This window comes from Balearica regulorum, chromosome 16, assembly GCF_011004875.1.
Source record: "Balearica regulorum gibbericeps isolate bBalReg1 chromosome 16, bBalReg1.pri, whole genome shotgun sequence".
Classification (NCBI taxonomy): Eukaryota; Metazoa; Chordata; class Aves; order Gruiformes; family Gruidae; genus Balearica; species Balearica regulorum.
In genome coordinates this window covers 2,704,234-2,718,604 of record NC_046199.1, presented here as the reverse complement: position 1 = coordinate 2,718,604, position 14,371 = coordinate 2,704,234, and the positions used below count along the sequence as shown (strand labels likewise).

The following is a 14,371-nucleotide window of genomic DNA, read 5'->3' as shown; positions in this document are numbered from 1 at the left end:
CTTGTCCCAATCTGCCCCCCCCCCCCAGGGTCGCTGGCACCCCCAGCCCAACACCACGGGCTCACAGCAACGTCCCACAGCTTCCGAGCAAAACCCTTCCTTCCCCCCGCAGAAAACACCCCCAGGCACAGCCCAGGTATCACCCACAAAATAGATTTTCTACTTCTCCAAGCGAAACCAGGAGACAGATCTTGGCTCCTGCTGGTTGTGATCTGCGATGTTTATTTGACCCCCGCAAAGAAAGGCATTTTCATGCAGAATCTTTTGGTTTGTAAAAGAAGTTATTTCCCAGCAGCCGCCTGACAACCCTCCCTCCTAAACCGAGAAATAAAGTGTCCCAGGAGTTAGCAAAATAAAACGAACCGTCCAACTCCGACAAAGAAAAGTGGTTCCTATCATACAGTACAATATGGAAAAATTTGGCAAATAGAGCTGATCCGCAGTTCCCATCTCTCAAGCGCTACGTAGCTGGTTCCGGTCTCCAGCCCTCGGGCTGTCTGTCCGGGGGACAGCCACGCATCCTTGTGCTGCAGGACCTGGGGACTCTCCAGGGCATCCAAGCCAGGCGGGCGAGAGCTGCCGCATCAGCATTTTTAACTGGGCGATATAAATATAAAACATCGATACAAACAGGTTCTTCGTACAGAAAATATCATCTCACAAGGCACTGGGGTGACGACCATGTCGCCGCTCGTGGCGGGCTCCGACTGGGCTTCTCCAGCCGCCGCTGAGCATCGGAGTGGAAGGAGGGGAAGAAGGGACTGGAGAAGTCCCGGTGCTGCCATCTGAGAGGGATTTCACCCCACCGCTGCCCCCAAACGCCCCGGGAGCTGTTTTTCCCAGCCGGATGGTGCTTTTCCTTGGCAGGGGTGGCGTGACCCCGCAGGGGCTCTGGCCTCCTTGGGATGGCTTGGGGCTGGGTTTGGCCTGGAGGGAGGTGCATAGATCGGCCAGGGGCTGGGGCTGCTCTGCCCGGTGCTCCGCTCCCTCTTCACGCCAGCAGCCCCAGCCGGGTCACCTTGGCCGAGAGGAAGGAGTGGATGATGAAGACGATGGTTTTGGGGCAGGAGTGAAGGTCCAATTGCTGCAAGAAAGGAACGGAGGGATGTTTGCAATGGGGAGGGCTACTCCTGGAGCAGCCAGCTTTCTGTTTGCGGCAGGGAGGGCAGGGACCACCCAGAGCCCCCCAAACCCCATCACAGCCTTACTGGGGCCCTGGGAAGGGCTGTGCATCGCGGGGGCTGCGTGCGGCCAGGGGTGGGTGCACGAGCCGTGCCTCACCCCCATGTGCCAGGCAGGATGGGTGCTGCGTGCAGGGTGGGTGCTCTGCCCCCCCTCTCCTCCCGGGGCCGGTGGGAGCGTGGGTGGGGGGTGGCGAGGGTAAAGCCAACTCACAATCTCTCCCTCTGGGCCACCAAAGTCCAGGTAGAGCATCTTGGTGCCGTCATCCGAGGACATCTGCAGCTTCTCGAAGGGCTGCTGGAGCAGGATGGTCTTGCTGAGCCCAGGCTCCGTGGTGGAGATGGTGAAGCCCTTGTCGATGTGGATGGACAGGGTGCAATCCTGCCCCTTCCACGTGCAGGCTGGGGACGGGGACAGGGGTGAGACAGTGGCCACCCGCCCTGCCGCCCGGACCCCCCCGGACCCCCGCTGACCTGCCGAGACCTCCTGGACCAGCTCGGCGGCTCCGTGGGTGCCGTCCACCAGCAGGCGGGTCCACAGCGCCAGGTCGCGGGGGCTCTCCAGGCTGAAGAGGTGGGTCTGCACGCCCAGCCGGGTGCCGGTGCGCAGCGCGAACGACAGCTCCGTCTCGTACAGCGCCGAGCCCTTGGCCGGCCCCGAGTGCACCAGCCTGGGGCACCGCACCGCGCCTCAGCACCGCTCCGCACCGCGCCTCAGCCCCGCGCCTCAGCCCCTCAGCACCGCGCTCCACACCTCAGCCCCGCTCCGCGCCTCAGCCCCGCTGCGCACCGCGCCTCAGCCCCGCGCCTCAGCCCCTCAGCCCCGCTCCGCGGTGGTGGCTGCGCGGCCGGGCCGGCAGGGGGCGCCGCAGCCCCGCGGATCCCCCCGCCCCGGCCCCTCCGGAGGTGCCTCCTCCCCCCGCGGCCCTGCACCCCCCGGCCCTGCCACCGCCCCCGGCCCTGCCACCATCCCCCGGCCCTGCCACCCCCCCGCGACTCTGCCATCATCCCCGGGGCCCTGCCCTGACCCCAGCCCCTGCCACCACCCCATCACTGCCACCACCATGTCCCCCGCGGGACAGGGCAGGAGGGTGCTGGGCCAGTGGCCCCTACCTGGTGGCGATGAGGGGGTAGCTGTGCGCAGGCTTGCCCAGGGCGTCGCGGCTCTGCGGCAGGCTGCCGTACAGCAGCAGCTCCTTCTCGGTGAGGACGGCCAAGAGGTTCCTGGTGCCGGCGCTGGGGAGCTGCAAGGGGAGGGGGTCAGGGCCACCGGCAGCAGGGCGGTGAGGGGCAGCAGGGGCATGGGGGTACCTGCTCGGTCAGCCAGCCCACGTGCTTGACATCCCGTCCAGCCGCCGTGCCGGTGCCCGCCAGCTGGGCTCGCAGCTCCTCCTTCACCCGTGGCAGCAGCGCGCTCGCGTTGGCCTGGATGGCGCTGAGCCATGACTGTGCCGTGGCCTCGTCCTTGGCCCGCAGGAAGAGGGCAACGCGCCCGTCCGCCGAGCACACCTCCAGGTACCTGCAGGGACAAGGCCCCACTGGGTCCCCGCCAGCCCTCAGTGCCCCGAGGCACCATGGTGGCATGGCCACCCCCCGGCACCATGCCCTGACCTGTGCTCTGGGTCGGCGGGGAGGCACTTGCGGGACACGTAGCACATCTTCAGAGGCACGGTCCTGCCCTCCCGGAGCTCCCGAGGGGGTAGGAGGGGGGATGATCGCTTCTGCAGGGTGGCGGGAGAGGGGTCCCAGCTGACTGTCGCCCCCGCAGACGAGTTCTTGAAGTAGGGTGAGATCTCCTTCATGTACTTCACTGGAAGAGAGGGAGCACCCGGCTGAGGGCACTGCACAGGCCGTGGCAGCCTCATCCTACCCACCAGCACCCATCTGCCCCCCTGAGACCCCTTGCACCCCCTTGCACCAGAGCTGGTACCTCCTTGCTACCTCCCTGGAGCCGCCAGCCACGGGTTCTCAGCAGGTCCTCTGCCCAGCATCCCTGCTGGTGCGGGGAGGGGATGGCACTGGTGGGAGAGGTTGTACCAGAGGGTGACATGACACCCAGGATCCTCCCAGTGCCCCTGCCCCATCATCCCAGCCCAGGGAGCCCCCGGGAAGGGTAAAACCGGCCTTTTCCCCCTTTTTTCTTTCCTTTAACCCGGATCAGTTCACACATCCAAGCCCGATCAGGTCCCTGGGGCAGCACATGGAGGCAGGGGGCGGGGAATGGGCAGGAGGCCCAGGCCAAAATTACACAGTCCAAACTGTGCTGGTACAGCAGGTCCCACCGCCAACTGGGAACAACAGCTCTCAAATACCATGGCTTGGCCCCAGGAAAAGCCTTGAACTGCGTGCTCACAGCTCACATCGCCCTGCCCCATGAGCTGCAAACCAAGGACAAGAAACCAGCTTTCAGTTCCCAGCGAGTCTGGCTCCGGAGCCAGCGCCCTCGGAGCCGCGCTGGGATGGCAGCCGGCTCCCGAGGTTTAGGGGAAGGGGGGAGATGCAAGTCACCATGAATTGATGGGGTCTCACAGCTACATCCTGAAAATTAGGATGGCCGCACCAGCCAAAAACCTTGGGCTGAGCAGGGGGGGATGCCCACTGGGACCAGTCATGGTCCTGCCCTGGGGGCAGGGTGGGACCGGCTGGTGGCTCCGGGGAAGGGCTTCTCTTTGGTGGCCCTTGGGGAAAGAGCATGGGACAGACATGTGCCCGCTGCCACGTCTCCAGCCGTCACCACTGGTTTCATTCCAGGTCCAAGTCAGCAGTGTGGGTAGCAGGAGAGGGGACACGAGCTTGGCTTTGCAGCCGACTCTTGCAGGCGGCTGGTTGGCGGACGAGCTCCATCACTGCAGCAAAGCCACAGCAGCCTGATTTTGTGCCAGAAAAACACTTTTTGTACCACCAGGAGAGAGTCTGCATGCAGATCCTACCACCCCCATCCTTCACCTGCCCATCACCACCCATCTCCCCCCTTCGTTCCTATCCCAGTGAGCTCCCCAAAACCTCTAAATCCTGAAATCCCGGCACGAGCAGCGGTGGGGCATGGCGGGGAAGCACAGCCCCGTGGGGCGCCCCGCTCTGCCCGGCCCCAGCGGGACGCAGCTATAAATGGCCGCGACGCCGCTGCGACACGTGGGTTGGGTTACCCGCATGGCGGCCGGGTCCAAGGAGGCGGCGTGGGGCCACCAGCCTCGTGCCCTGTGCCTCCCGTTATAAATAGCTGCCGCGTTCCCGCAGGCATTTGAGCCAGGCTGGATTTTACCCCGAGTCATTAATCTTGGCAGCGGGGACCAGCCATTATCCCGGTGCCTGGGAACTAATTGGAGTTCAGAGAGATATCATTCAGCCGCTGAAACCCGAGCAGCTCCCCGCGCCAGCCCGTGGCTCCCTGGGCACGCGGAGGACGTCACCAGCATTAGCTGCGCGATGGTGGGGTCACGTCCCGATGGAGCAGAGGAGAGGAACAGTGCCCGGGCCAGGATCAGGCACTGAGAATTAGGCAATGGCCAGTGCCTGTGCCTCTCCGGCACATGGATTTAAGGAGGATTTAAGGCTGGTGACAAAGCACCGACATGGGCTCCTGCAGCACGGGGGGATCCCGAGCCAGCGCAGGGAGCCAGGGCACGATGGGGGCTGCGGTGCTGCCCAAGGAGCTGTGCACCCGGGGCCGGGGCCAGCGTCCCACGGGAGCTGCCGTCTCCTCCAACGAGAGCGGCAGGCTGCATTGCACTTCAGAGACACATGGCACGGCCAGGGGACACAGTGTGCCAGTGCCATCCCCAGCCTGCTCTGCAGCGGCAGCCGCTGCACCCCTGCGTGTCCCTGCAAAGCAAAAACGAAGCCGTGAAGTTTTCCCGACACGGGCTTTATAGTGGATTGACTTAGACTTCAGTGCGGCGGAATCGCCTGGTATTGAATGGATTACTTAATTACACTTATCTCATCACAGCAAACAACTCAGACCATATTATGCATCATCTCTGCTACTGGTAACTATAATCCTTGTACTGGTGTTTTGGTGGGGTTTTTTTTTCAATTAACACCTTGCAGTGCTGGGGCTCCCAGGCTGGCTGCCCTCTTCTTGTTAGCCAGCACCCCTCCAAAAATCACTCGGCAGGAACACTCCCCCTCCAGCAGGCAAAGAGCCCTCCCCGTGGCTGCTGGGCAAATCCGCACGGCCCCGCTGCTGCCCCGGGGCGACGGCCTGGCCCACCGAGCTTCTCCGGCACGGAGGAGGGGGGGACAAATAGTTACTCAGGGTTTTGCACTGAGTAACACTTTAAGTTTTGGGGGAACAACAAAAGTCTCTGGGGAGGCCACATGTGAGCAGCGGCTTGTGGCATTGCTGGAGCATCACATGCACCCCGAATTCTGCAGTGAGCTGCACTGGGGACATGTTTAACCAAAAGCCCTAGTTCTGCCCTGCTCTTCTGTCTCTGTTACAGTTGGGGATTTTTCTCCTCAACACTCCAGAAAGGGGCAAAACCATCAAAATTCCTTGGTTTTTCTTCTCGGGTAACAGATCCTCCCCCTCCACCAGCCCATCCCTCCCAAGGATGGCGAACAAGCCCGAACCAAGCATTGCTGCGTCCTCGACCCTGACTCACCACGACCTGCCCCACGCACGTGCTCGTGGCTCAGCGCGGCCCACAGCCAAGCTCCTGACCCCGGAGAGCTTCACCGAGGAGCCACAAACCCTCCTCCAGCCAGGAGCACAGCCCCAGCCATGCGGACACCCAGCAGCAGGCTCAAGAGCACCCGCCCGCTGCTTGGGCCACCAGCCCGGTGCCTGCACGTTCTGCTTCAGCCTGGAGACCACGGCATGGATTCAACGCAGAGAGGTTTAAGACGGCATTGCTGGTCAGGGTTAGGATGGGTCCCGCTATTTTCCCCACCAAGAGCTTTCTAGAAGCACCTATGCAGCACGGCCAGTCAAAAAGGTCCAACTGTACTGGTGGCCATCACATGAGGAAGGCTTCCAGAGAGGTCCTGGAGATCCAGCGCTGCACCTAAGGACACACTAAGCCCATCTCCAGCTGGTCCCTCTCTGCCTCAGGACTAACGATGGACAATTAACATGTTAAATCAGCAGGGTCAGCAAATACACACCCCAAAGAGACACCCTGAAACGACCTGTAAGCTTCAAGCTGACACTGTGATGTGCTTCCAAAACGCTCAACGCAGAGGCTGCCACAGCTGCCCCGTCCAGCATCCCACCCAGGGACCGTCCCCTGTCCCCAGCTCCAAGCACGAACAAAGCAGCAGCTGCTGGTTCCAGCTGCCTCAACTCAAACCCTTCTACCCCAGGGAGGAAGACACCATGGGACACTGCAGGGTGGAGGTGCCACCGCTGTCCCTCCTGCCCCGGGACCCTGTCCCAGCACTCAGTGCCACATGCCGTGCTCCAGCTCTTTGTTAAATATTCCCCTGTGCTGCCTGGCCAGCGGTGACCCATGGGGAGTGACCCCAGGGAGATCATGGGACAACTCTCGGAGTTTCCACGGGAGGAGAAATGTCCTCAGAAAACTGCCCAGGGAAAGCAAAGCTTCAGGGCAGTGAGGTGTGGAGAACGTAGGAGGATGTGGACCCTCACCATCTCTCTGCATCATCCCCGGGGCAGGTCCAAAGCCTCCGTTTCTGCTTGGGTTTGTTACCACATCTAAACCACAGAGCACACACAGCGCTGCTGAGGGCCAAGCCCAGCCGCTCAGACCCCGAGGACCATCACATCCGCCAGAAGACATTCACGTCAGTGTCCCACAAAGGGCTGGAGACCACCTCAGGGCTTTCTCTCCTGAAGCCGCTCTGAGCCCCACAGGGTGGCAGCAACTGGGAACCGCACAAATCCCGGCTGCCACCACCTGCCTCCCCTCGAAACCCCTTCCACTCTGCATCGTGTGTTATTTCAATTTTGTGAGTGTTTCGCATTTCGCACCATGCACATCTCCACCCTCTGCGACTGCCTGGACTTGCCACGGTTAGGACAACCGGCGCACCGGAGCCAGGCATCCCCAGCGCCGCACTCTCCCGGGAGCCCTTAGCTTTTCTGAATTTCAAGCTTCCAGGCTATGACTTGGCCAAGGGAGTCCTGGGGAGCTGCGACAGCCCCAGGAGCTGCCCCCCAGCTGGAGAGCCCCGGGCTGCCGCGGAGGTGAGACGCCCACCGCTGCCCCAGCTCCTCCTCCCCGCTGCTCCCAGTTCTCTCCCCGTGCCAATACAGCACGGGGCTCTCACCAGGGAAATCACTCCTGGCACCAAAGCCCTTCCGAGGATGGAAGGAAGGATGTGTATCAGCCTCTCCCCTGCTGTGGGGGGTCTCTGGATATCAAGCAATGCAGAAAAAAAAAAAAAAGAGGGAGGGGGGTGGAGGGGAGGAATAAGGTAAGGGACAGCATCTCTCCCAAAATTAACAATGTTATATAAAAATAGTCAAACTCCTCCTGCAAATATCAAGAGAGTAGTTTGGCACATCCAAAAAAAAAAAATCTTGGCAGGACGCACCGAGAGGTATCTGCGTGTCCTCACGCCCGGCCAGCAATGACACCCGGGAGCCAAGCTGAGCAGCCCGGGATGAGATCTGGCACGTGGGGCCACTGCTGGTATTTGGATTAAAACACGTCACCTCCCAGCTCTGCCACTTTGGGGAGAGTCTGACCCCACTCACCATCCCGACCCACGGATGCAGTAACCGTGAGGGAAGTCAGAGTGGCCCCTGGCAGCGCACGGGGACCGGAAAGCGCCTGCTCGATGTTAAGGCCATCGTGTCGCTTTTCACCGAGCCCTGGAGTGAGCCCAGGCAGGAGAAGGGAGCAGGGAAGCCCCCCCTCTGCCACCCCCCAGGCACCTTAAGGCCACCCTCTGCCCCCCAGCCCTCCCAGGGCAGGACTCTCGGCCGGCCGGCTCCTGGACAGCCATCGGGGGGGCAGGTGTCAGGCAGGGGACACCCCGTCCCGAGGCAGGGCCATCACCTCTGCAGGGCAGCGACAGCCCGACAGGGACCGCGGCGCGGTGCCAGCCCCGCCATCCTCCACAGCGCCGGCAAACCCAACACGGGGAGGAGATGGAGACGCCCCGTGTGCGTACCCGACGTCAAGCAGCAGAGACCCCTGCCCCGCTCCGGCTGTTGGTTGCAACACCCCTGAGCAACACCGCGCCGCAACAGCCCGACAGCATCGGCTACAAACTGATCGCAAAGCCTCCAGCGTGTCGTGGTGGGAGCCAGCCCAGCCCCGCTCTCCTCCCAGGGGTACCTGCTGGGAGTTTTAATTAATTAAGAAGCCCAGCGGGTCATACCTGAGCTACAGCAAAGGCCCTGCCTGCAGCTGCCTCCTGGGGGGGGCAACCTGGCAGCGCCCGGCTCCCGGGGGGGATGGAGGAGGAGGAGGAGGAGGAGGTCATCCAGGGAGAGAAGTTGTTCTCTACTGAAAGGGCAGCTCATCTCCACCTCCCGCAGGACCTCTAGCAGAAAGGAAACCTACGCCAAAGTAAAGGATGAAAAGAAAATAACAGAGAGAGGGTGGTCCGAGAACAGCGGCTACGGGGAGGAATTTTGCAGACTCCCAGAGAAAGAGGCTCTTGTATTTCTCTTTGGTCAGGAAAAAAAAAAAGAAAAAAAAAAAAAAAGCAACCCCACCAACAACCCTATCTGCTCCCAGCAGCTGTGCAGAGCAGCACATTCCTCCGGCTGAACCGTGGTCCTGCGGCTCCCAGGAGAGGAGGAACCCACAGCAGAAAGGGCTGAGCGAAGCTAAAAATGCAAATCTGGAACTGAGACAATCTGGGGAAGGCGCAGGAAAGCAAGAGCCACGGCGGTTGCTGGCAGCAGAAGACACAGAACTCTTCTTTGTCCAGGCGGAGCGCAGAGCGCTGCCCCCAAATCGAACCTCTCCTTGGGATCCGCAGGGCTGCAGCCGCACCGGGAAGGGTCTGCGGTGCCTCCTGCTCAGCTGGGGTGGCTGGGGAGGGGAAGGGTCCCGTCCTGGGGGACAGACCCTGGGTGCTCACCCCTGCCCAGCCAACCTGGCAGACGTGAAGTGTAACAGGAGAAAAGCAGGGTCCCTCCTCCCATGGTCCCAACCCACCAGCCCTCACCCACTCCCCAAAGTGGGGTTCGAGGGGGTCCCACAGCCTGCCAGCCCCCACAGGGCTGGGAGACCCCAGGGACTGGTTGACCAGTCCAGAGGGAGCCCATTCCCAGGGGACCGGCTTCAGTCTCCCCTGGGAGGACGAGGGCTGTGATCCCTGGGATGTTTGTAGCCTCAGCTGCCAGATCTCGGGGGTGTCACTGTTGGGGTTCAGCTACCGGACACCCCCGAGGAGGCAGCCCCTGCAGCTGTGCTCCTGAGCTGCCCTGCCTGCACCCGGCAGCCTGCTCCTCCTGCCTGCCCAAAATCCACCCCAGCAAAACAAAAGGCACCTGGCAAGAAACGGGGTGCCGGTGTACCCCCTCCCAACTGGCATAAGCCTGCAGAGCGGCACAGCCCCGCTCCAGCCAAGGATGCGGGTTTAAATGAAAATCGCAGGAAAAGCAGAAAGTTTTCCATGGCCCCAGGAACCGCAGACCTCAGGGTGACACCATATGATAGAAGAGTTGCAAACCCCATAAACCGCCCCACACCTCCCACCGCTGCCTGCCCACGGTCCTGCAGCGGGGAGACGGAGCCGCTGGGCATCGAGCAGCGACACATGTTTCTCGCTCTCTGGAGGGAGATCCCGGCAGTTACCTCCAGCTCTCCGGATGAGCCGATAAACCAGTCTGCACATGTTGTTTTCCATTTGAAAGAGTATGCAAATGTGTATGCAGATGATGTGCCACCCACATGCTCCCAGCACATCGCCGGGAAAAATGGGGATCTGTCCCCCAGAAGCAGGAGGACCCTGCTCCCCCCTCGCATCCTCATCGCCTACCTTCCAAGACCACCTCCTTGCCCGTCTTCTTCAACGCCTGCACCGCCTCGTCATGCGTCGCCTCGGACAGGTCGGTCCCGTTGACGGAGAGGATGGCGTCCCCCACGTACAGCGCCTCGGTCTGATCCGCTGCCAGCCCCTTAAATATCTTGGAGATCAAGATGGGCATTTTATTCTCTCGGCCACCTTGAAACAGAAGAGAAATGAAGCGGTTGTGGCTGTTGGAGGACATGGAGGAGCGAGTGGGGAGGGGGATGCTCGGGTACCAGCCGGCCCCAGCGAGGCTGAGCCTTTCTCCCAGCGTTCAGCTGTGCCGTGCTGGGACATCCCGCTGCCCCCTTTCCTCGGATGCCCATGGCACGCTCGTAACAACTACAGCAGCCAAAATACCATGAGGCTTTACAGCAGATGAAGATGCTCCAAAACCACTCCGAGTGGTCACAGATTTCCTCACAGAGCGAACACGTACCCTGATCATCTCGCCATCAATTTTGGCAGGAAAGCACATCTTTATTTGCATTTTTAATTGTGTGTGCTGAGCGATGATCCCTGCTCTGAGGACTTTATGATCTAAACAGATAAGACAGCTGAATGTTTTTGGAGAGGCAAAAGAGCCAGGGAGAAGTGAACCAATCCATCTGTTTGCTCCTCTCCACACAGTAGCCCTATTTACCTGCTGCTCCCCATTCTCCAGCCCAAAAGGATGCTATTCAAACCTCCTGGCAGCTTGAGGAGATCAATTTGCACGTTAACTTTTGAACCCGCAGGGAGATCCGAGCAGCGTTGCTGTGGGGGTGCCAGGGAGCAGGGGTGCAGCAGCTACTGCCAAGCGCCAGCCCGGGCAGGAGCAGCCGGGGATCACCAGCCCCCGACGTGCCCTACGCCCCAGGACGGCCTGTCCCAAAGAGCCTCCAAAAGACGATCTCTGGTCCTGGGGGGAGATGTGGAGCCCAGCCTGTTGTCACCACTCACCCCGGGGCTGCTCCCAGCCAGTGCCACAGGCATTTCCTCGCTCAGACGCCTGCCAAGCCCCTCGGAGGGCTCTGGTTATCAGCTGTCAGAGGCCCCCGCGGGGGCTGCTCCGAGCTGCTCAGCCCGTCCTTACAGCAGCGGCTCCTCGCCAGAGCTGCCTGCACCGAGAGCCCCTGCCAGGGCCAGGAGCCTCTGCCCGCTCGGTTCCCCCCGTCCTGCCAGCCAGGGGAAGGCCAGCCCAGCAGCTACGGTGCCTGTCCCGTCGTCACGTCCCAAGGCAGGACACCCCACCCGCACCCCAGGTTGCGGTGAAGCATCCCCGGGTGAAACGCAGCTGGCACGCTTTTTAACGGGGAAGCGTGAGCATCCCGGGTGAGGAGGAGCGACGCGCTCCCCCAGCAGTGGCGGGGCACTGCCCCACCACCTCTAACAGCTTACAGCTCCCAGTTTGGATGGCGACTACTTGGTTTCCACATACATCCCTGCAAAAATAAAGTTTTAACTGAACCAAGTGATGTTTCTGCATTCCTGAGAGAGCCACGGAGCCAGCAATAACCTGGCAGCCAAGGGGTTATTACGAAGGGGGCTTTACGCTTCCCAAAAAGGGCTGGCAGGCTCGGGCACCCCGCCGACACAGCCGGCAGCACCCTTCGGATCCAGTCCCAGCACCCGGACATCCACATGGCAAAACCTCCCCAGTTCCAGAGGGAGCCAGAGGCCACGTCCCCTCCAAGTTGGGAGGAGAAGCCACGTCAGGAGGCGAAAGCCTCCCCGCCAGGGGCTGCCGAGCCCGCTGTCCGGCCTGCCCGCACACGGAGTTACCAACCCTCTCGCCCACGCACCACGATGGCCCTTTGCCTGCCTGTTTGCTGCCTGTTTAATCCTCCTTTCACGGAGTTTCCAACTCGCTCGGAGTCGCGTGAAAAGCCGAGGCAGGCAGAAACGCCATCCCAGCCCCAAGAAGTTTTCCAGCCTGAAGTTCAGGCGAGTCACGGAGGGAAAACAGGGATTATGACACGGAGAGTTCCCGCTGCTCAGCTCTCAGGGAACGGGCATCTCCGAGCCGGAGAGCGTTGGTTTAACGCCCCAGCCCTCCGTGCCGGAGATCTCCAAGGGGTTTACAATCGCTTCCTTCCTTTTGCCAACAGTTTAACAGGGACATTTCTCAGCACGGGGGCACGGAGGGGACAAGGACACGCCGGCAGAGCCCCCGCTTTGGCAGCAAAAGGGCAGCTTTTGAGTCACCGGGTCCCCTGCGCTGCCTCACGAGACAGCACCCTACCCCTGCGTGCTAAGGGGCAGTGGGAGCCCCCTCCAGCTCCCAGACCCCGGGGACCCCCGCTCCGGCCAGGGCAGGGGCTGGCCGGGCACTGCTGCACCCCAAAGCACCGCTCTTTCCGTGGGCTGGGGATGTTTCACGTCCCGTCATCGCCACGCGTCCCCTTCCCCGCCGTGCCCTGGCTTAGGGCAGTGCCGTGGGCTGCGAAACCCCCCGCCCCAGCCCCGCTCCCCCCCCCCCCCCGCGGGGTTTTATTCCGAGCGTGGGAGCGAGCTGCTGGGAAGGCGGCAGCAACAGGTCCCGGTGCCTTCCCAACCCCCGGCCCGGCCTTCCCCCCCCACACACCGCCCCGGCCCTCACCTTTGATGCTGATGCCGAGCCCCCCCACATCCTGCTTGACGACGCGCACCGTGCGCCTGATGTTGGCGAGCGCCTCGGGCACGGCGGAGCCCGGTTCGCCGCCGTTCAGCTGCGCCGCCGGTGCCTCACCGGGACCGGGGCCGTCGGCCGGGCTCACCCCCAGCACGTCCTCGGCCAGGGTGAGGAGGACGCGGAGCCACTGCCCGCCGGGGCCGCGCAGCTCCAGCAGCCCGGTGCGCGGGGCGCGCCTGCCCGCCGCCATCTTCCGCGCCTGCCGCGCCGCCCCCGCCGCTCCCGCCGCCCCGCTCCGCGCCCCGCGCACCGCCCCGCCGGGAGCTCCCTGCTCCGGTCCGGTGTGGGGCACGGGGGGCGGGACCCGCGGCCCCGGGGCTGCCCGCTGCGGTACGGTGGGGGGGACACACGACACATAGCCCCGTGTCCCTGATGCTCCCCGGTGGTCCCGGGATGGGGTACAGGGGGGACCCAGGCCTCCGGTGCGCTGTTGCTTGTCCCGGGTCTGGCCCTGGGCGTGCTGCGCTGTTTCGCGGCGGGAGCCGGGTAGGGGGCAGCTGGCTCAGCCCCTAGTGCCCCCCCCCCCCCCGGGAACCACAGCCCCCCAGCAGTCACAGAGCCCCCCGGCCCGTGGGGTGCCCCACGGGAGCGGGGTCCGGCGGCCCAGCCAAGAGCGCTGGGCTGAGGACCTGGAGCATAAATCTGCAGGGCTGGGCGGGATGCTCGGGGAACCCAGGGAGCACCCCGCTCCTGCGCCCCTGCCCAGGGGGACCCAGCCAGGCAGACCCGGGGGTGGGTGCTGCGTCGTAGGGGTTTCTGTGCCATGCACCGGGTTCCCAAAACACGTTTGGCTCCTTCAGAGGGGCTGGAGGTCCCCCAGTGCCCTGCCGGTGCGCTCACGGAGCGGGGCAGGGGCTGCCTCGTCCAGCTCTGGACCAAGGAGTTTCTCGGTAGCCAGTGTCTTTGTGGTGACCCCGGGGCAGGCGCCTCCGAACAGCCCAGCGGGCGTTAAACAGGAGGGAGGCAGAGGGAGATGGTGTTTACAGACATGCGGAAGAGTCTGCGTTGCTTTTCCCTTGCTCGTCCTGGATCTTGACAACAGGAACAATATTTTGTTTTCTTTGGCAGACTGACATTTTTTTTTCTGCAGCCAAGAGGCAGCAATTAGCAGTAGAAAATACCTCTAGGAGCGAAAATACCTCTTGGTGCATCCCCCATGCATGCCCCTTGTACTCCCAGTGCTTTGGGCAGCTCCAGGGGCCTCCGGGATGGGGCTACTGAGGTCCCTGCGCCTCTGCAAAGCACGAGGATTTATACGGATTCAGTAACATTTACTGCAGGCTGGAAGGGGACACAGCGAGGGGCTCTGGCTGCCCAGGGCAGGGGTGTCGTAGCGTGCGCTGCTCAGCACAGCCCTTCCCCGGCCGGGGGCCGCAGCCAGCCCTGAGCATCGGCCACGTGCAGAGGGGAAAAATGCTCCCCGGGCTCCCTCCCACGCGGCAGCAGCTGTGGAATTTCTTGAGGTTGCAGCAGAAGAAACCCTGAAGGTTATTTCTTTACAAAACAGACAGCTCACATCTTCCTGATTTTGCTAAAAAGTCCAAGATTTGGCTGAGGTGGCTCCTCGCCTTTGCAGGACCGTGCTGCTTGCTGTACCACT

The 14,371-nt window shown here is 62.5% G+C and overlaps 1 protein-coding gene across 1 annotated transcript; it reads right to left on the bottom strand.

Annotated features, from left to right (window-relative positions):
- Positions 1–202: 202 nt before the first annotated feature.
- On the bottom strand, positions 203–12,997 carry SNTA1 (syntrophin alpha 1). Its single transcript, XM_075768537.1, has 8 exons — positions 12,700–12,997; positions 10,089–10,274; positions 2,793–2,991; positions 2,493–2,700; positions 2,295–2,425; positions 1,656–1,852; positions 1,396–1,583; positions 203–1,084 (listed from the first exon to the last, which is right to left on the bottom strand). The coding sequence occupies exons 1-8, from the start codon at positions 12,959–12,961 to the stop codon at positions 992–994; spliced, it is 1,464 nt and encodes a 487-aa protein (XP_075624652.1). The 5' UTR covers positions 12,962–12,997; the 3' UTR covers positions 203–991.
- Positions 12,998–14,371: the final 1,374 nt, after the last annotated feature.